Source organism: Uloborus diversus, unplaced genomic scaffold (genome assembly GCF_026930045.1).
Source record: "Uloborus diversus isolate 005 unplaced genomic scaffold, Udiv.v.3.1 scaffold_12, whole genome shotgun sequence".
In the NCBI taxonomy this organism is placed as follows: domain Eukaryota; kingdom Metazoa; phylum Arthropoda; class Arachnida; order Araneae; family Uloboridae; genus Uloborus; species Uloborus diversus.
The window spans coordinates 10,918,038-10,923,644 of NW_026557876.1; the positions used below are offsets into that span (position 1 = coordinate 10,918,038).

The window sequence follows — 5,607 nt, forward strand, 5'->3', positions numbered from 1 at the left end:
AAATATGCACCCTCCGATCTTTAGTACAAAACTAAAACGAAAGTATATGACTCAGAAGGAGCCGTGGTAACCCGATCGGTAGAGTGTCGGATTCGGGGCCGGAGGGTCTTGGGTTCGATCCTCGATGGTCGAAGACCCACCGTCGTCATTAAAGGGGACTGGGCGACGTTAAATAGGCTCGTGGTTTCAATGTCCTCCAAGTGAAACGATACCTCTGGGGGTGCTAGTACTAGGTAGCTATCAGCTCCTGGACTAGTTCTAAATTCTCATTAACTGTTCGATCCGGTGATGGTGCTGCCATCTAAAATAATGGAGGCAAGGCACTTAGTATGCAGTCCTCAACATAAATACAGTTGTAGTCAGTTGTGACTCTGAATAGGAATAGGATATGACTCAGAAACATTTTTCTTTTTTCTACGGGGGGGGGGGGCTTAAAAAAACTTACACAGGTTTTACATGAACTGTCCTGTTTTTTGTCACAGTAAATCTTCAAATTGACATTGTTCAAATGTTTTTTATTCCTTAATCCAAGTATGAACACAAGGGGGGACCAAGTATGAACATGACGAGGGATCTGCAACATTCGGCACAACTCTGAAGGAGGCGACGGAAACACGTGATGACTCGTTTAGGCTGCTGAAGTTTTTGAATCGAGAGGTACGATTAGGCGAAATTATCCAAAAACGTTTACTGAGACTGCGACTTGCTGAAACCAATCGGCGTCAGCTGCTGCAATTTATAAAATTAACTGATTCAATGGCCGACGCTATCATTGAGTTTAAACGCAAGCCACTATTATCGCCAAGTCTACTTCTGATAAAGATTTTAAAGAAAGTGCATGAAAATGAAGACAAATTAACTTGAAATAAGTAAAAATGAATAATAGCGTATTGCAGTATCATTTGATTTTCAAAACATTCCGCTGTAACGAATCTCTTCTGCCAGAACATGATTGAACATGTTTAAAATAATAAAAGCACATGGTGTACAATTATCTTTTTGCAATTAAGAGATAAAAAACACTCGAAACATGCAATGCGGAGTCAATCGCTATATCGGTAACATTATGCATTCATACCGATGACGCAAACATAACAACGAAGCTATGTTAGTACTATTTGACATTAATGACAGTTGTACAGATATTACACTACAACACTGGACGCTAAACATAATACCCCTTTAACACTGAAATATATAAAAATACTGCACAAATAAGAGCTTATTATGTAAAAAGAAATGCGAAGCAGACTACAGCTCGCAACAAATGGGAAAATAAACAAAGCTTGCTATGGAAAATGTGATTATGGCCAAGGTTAGTTACAGGTTTCGGTCCGACATTGAGCATCCGGGCAATGTCCACTTTTTCTCTTTGGAATCGCCAATCGTCTGCGATATGGCTTGTCTAGTACTATATTAATAAACAAATGCAGTTATCAGTCTTTCATAAAATATTCCTAAAACAATACTATTCCACACTAATAACTAAGCAACCAACTTAGTGAAGCCTAAAGAATGCAACGCCACGTGCAGCGTGGAGCTCTATCGAAGATCGAAGGAGGAAGATAACATGCCAGCAATGCAAGGGACGCTGGCTATAAAGAACTACGCGCATGCGCAAGTATCAACGAAGCTCCACCAGCTCTATTGTGTACTAATTACCTTGACGGCGACAGCATGAAATCAATACCATCCTTGACGGCGTCAACATGTATGGAATATGGAATGCTAATATTGTAAGGTAATATCAATATTAGTATTTTAAGATAAATGCAATGTTGCATACGTGTTGTTATTGCAATATTGCTTTTTAATCTTCATGTAACCTTTATGCAGTAAGAAACACGTCAATATTGACGCTGTCAGTATAATATCAAGATCTGTCAAGGTTGATGCAAGAAATTTTGCTATCAGGGTTAAAACATCGTTTTAAATAAATGTATTTAAAAGTTTCAAAAATTTATTAAAGTAAAATCCTTCCCCCTCCTTCACACCCCTTAAACCCCGAAATGGGAACCCCCGCCGGGAACATTGGGTCCCGAGCATTTTGGGCGCCGGGGACTTCGTGTGCTCAGAACATCGAGAACAATGTTCCCGGCGCCCAATCTTCCTGGACCGTGATTTAGTATACTGAAATAGTATTGACTCTGTAATGGATATGTTTGTATTTCAATATCAAACAGATGAGACTTGGTGTTATTTCTTCCGAAACTAGTTTAAAAGCTACACTATTGTATGATTAAAACACGTTGTCTTGGTTATCACTAGCATATTCAATCGATATGAATGAAACATATGGAGAAGTTTTTAGCAGAGTTAATATTTTCGGCTCACTCTATTTCTGTCGTGCCAATAGGGTACAATAAAAGATTTCATCAATGGCTAGAATATTCCTTTTATTACGTGGTTGATACACACAAAGCATTTCGCACATGATGTACAAAGCTATTTGAAAGGTGTCTCAGAGTAATTCACAAAAACAACAGCAGATAAAGTTCAGTCACAAGAGGTTCATACAGTTCGAGCAAAGTCCTGTGATCTTTATTTTCTCTTTCCCATCGCGAGGCACCGGAACGGAATCTCGGGGACTAGAGCTCCGCGGCCCGGGCGAAGTACCTCAGATCGTCGTCCGCCAGGCACGCGAGGAGGACGTCGGTGCACGTGGGGGGCAGGGGCGGGCAGAGGAGGGGGAAGCAGAGCAGGAAGCGGTCCTCCAGGACCCTCCGCTCCCGGACCTCCTCCAGCCGGACGAGGAGGAGGTCGCCGAAGAGCGGGAAGTCCCGCGTCAGGAGGTCCCGGTCCGAGAGCCGCCGGATCGCCCCGTCGGAGAGGCGCCGGGCCAGGCGGGAGGGGTGTCGGCGGGCGAGGTCGCGGAGGGAGAGGCGGGACCCCTCCACCCGGGCCTCCCTCATCTCGGCCTCATACTCGGAGAGCAGACGGACGCCGCGCTCCTCGTCATCCTTCGAGAGCCCCATCTTCTCCCAATGTATCTCGATGAACCTCCAGATGTACGTCGCCAGGAGCATCCTCGCCACATCGTCTTGCCCATACCACAGGGCCCAGTACAGGGGACAGCGTCCACATCCATCTTCAGCTTGCAGACGTGCACCCCTCGACACCAAGGCTCCAGCTATCCGCGCGAGACCTATTATAGCAGCAGAGTGCAGGGGGGTGCATCCAAGACGGTCCGGCTCGTCACATCCGGGGGCGGCCTCCAGCAGTACCTCCGCCGCGGCCTCCTTCTCCGAGCACACGGCGCGATGGAGGGGCGTCCATCCCTCTTTGTCTTTCGCACTTGCGTCCGCCCCTCCCGCGAGCAACATACGGACGACATTCACAAACCCACTCTCGGCAGCGCGATGCAGAGGGGTGCTCCTGTAATTATCCGCGACATCCGTGATGCAGTCCGCATCCACCAGCAGCTCCGCCGCGGCCTCCTTCCCACACGACAGAGCCATGTGGAGGGGCGTCTCTCCATCCATATCCCTCGCCCTCGTGTCCAGTCCTCTGTCCAGCAGCGCCCTAATTCCCTCCGTATCTCCGCTCATTGCTGCACGATGTAACGCGGTCCGCCCGTACTTTTCCGTCTCTGACGCACCTCCGTCCTCCGGCCGACGTCTCCTGGAAGAGAGAGAGATTCAGGTTCCGTTCAAACTGAAAGCGGAAGGGTTCTCGATCACTTTCCCACTCCCGTTCACATGAAATCTTATTTGAATGATCTCTGGACTAGTAAACCTCTAAACTAAAAGATAACTTAAATCTAAACATATTTAGCTTGATGCAGGTACGTCACATTTTGATTCAATGTCCTAAATTCTTACCTCATCATGAATTTTACTGGATTGAAGGTTGAGAGACAGCACACGATTTCGACCAAACTATATTTATTAAGAGTTGATTACAGTTTACACGTGCTTGAGTGGAAAAATGAAGCAAAAGTCCCTGACCGCCACAACACCGGCAGCTTTACACATTGGACAACATTCTGTTGCGTCACCAAAAGCAAAGGTAGTAAAAAATGGAACAAGGTTCATTTGCATAAACACTCGTGATTTAACGTAGTGACGTTAGTCATTAAACATGAACACAAAACATGGAGAATATTCTCTTTAAATTATCTATTTTCAGTTTCCACTATCACAATGATTTATAAGTTGAAACTAGGGTTTATACGCAGATATATTTTTCGTTTAAAGTTTGTCCCCTACGATACGATCTGGGGCTCCTCTCTTTTAGTGTTTCATTGAATGTGTAGAACGACTCGTATACACCCTACATGAAAGTAGAAAGGTTTTAAAAATTATTTTTAAATGCATTTAATTTGTTTTTGAGGAAATGATTTGTGAAAAAGCTCGATTCATTGTTCTGAAACAGCATTTCATAAAAATGAATAAAGATGCAATGTTACTAAAAAGAACTGTAGAGCCGGATATCCGAATTCGGAAAACAAAGCGCAGAATGTCCGGAATCCGGTATCATCGCTATCCGGCGCATCCCTAGTATGCATGCTAAGAAAACTGCATCGATGAACTGTTTTCCAAATATTACGAGAACACTTCAATGTATTAGATCTTCACCTCTTTCTACCCATACCCCCTTTAAGTTTGCATTCGTCCTTCACGGCTTATGAGATCTAGAGCCGCTATATAGACAGGCCGACGCATCAGCTTCAGTTTAGCCTTTTTGGATCGGATTTTTCATTGTTGCACTACCAGGGTTACCATAACAAAGTTTCGGATTTCGCCAAATTTGCCGAAAATATTACTTTATTTAATAAACAATTCACGTGTCGCTAATAATCGCTCGCAGTGAACCACCACCAGACGCCATTACTCGCCAGAAAAGACAACCACTCAAACACTCGCTCCGATCCAGAAAGGCTGATCTTAAGCTGATGCGTCGGCTCGTATATATAGGGGCCTTAATGAGAGCTAAAAGGAGGGGGAACGTCATTGGGGCTGGAAAATACGTCACGTGTAGCAGTGGCGTGGCTATCCCATGGTTTTTTTATTTGGGGGGGGGGGGGGGTTCGGCGGGCATTTAATTTTTCACTTTATATACATACTAGCTGTACCTTCACGGCGATACCCGTGCAAAGAATTAAAAGCTTAAACTAATGCTCCATAACATTAAACTATGTCAACAGTTGCTCCGAAGCATAAAATAATCCCCCAACTCAATTACTTTACCTCACTAGAAAGTCGCCCGTCATGGTATGAGGGGTGGAAATTTGCTTAGATGTACATTTCAAAGCAGCGATTGCCTGTTTGGGGATATTTTGGTAGTTTTAAGTTTAAACCCAAACTCCAGTGGATTGACCCTTAACTCTGGTAGATAGCGGTCATTGTTGACCACTTTTACGTTTCTTCATTCTCCCGGAATGAGTCTTACCAGTCAAACAGTTAAGTGACCGGATCCAGTTCAGTCTTGTCACGATAAAGCATTTCCCTGCATGTTAAACATGACCAAAACACATTATCAAATGATCATGCCGTGGCGCGAGTTTCATTGTTTAAACACGCGCGTTATTCGACCATCGGCTATCTAAATATATAAAGGTGATGGAGTTTCTTTCTTTCTTTGTACTCGATGGACAGAAGACCCCAT

The 5,607-nt window shown here is 44.4% G+C and overlaps 1 protein-coding gene across 1 annotated transcript; it reads right to left on the reverse strand.

Moving 5' to 3' along the window:
- Positions 1-2,588: 2,588 nt before the first annotated feature.
- Positions 2,589-3,568, reverse strand: LOC129232467 (poly [ADP-ribose] polymerase tankyrase-2-like). The gene has a single exon (XM_054866612.1). The coding sequence runs from the start codon at positions 3,546-3,548 to the stop codon at positions 2,589-2,591; it is 960 nt and encodes a 319-aa protein (XP_054722587.1). The 5' UTR covers positions 3,549-3,568.
- Positions 3,569-5,607: the final 2,039 nt, after the last annotated feature.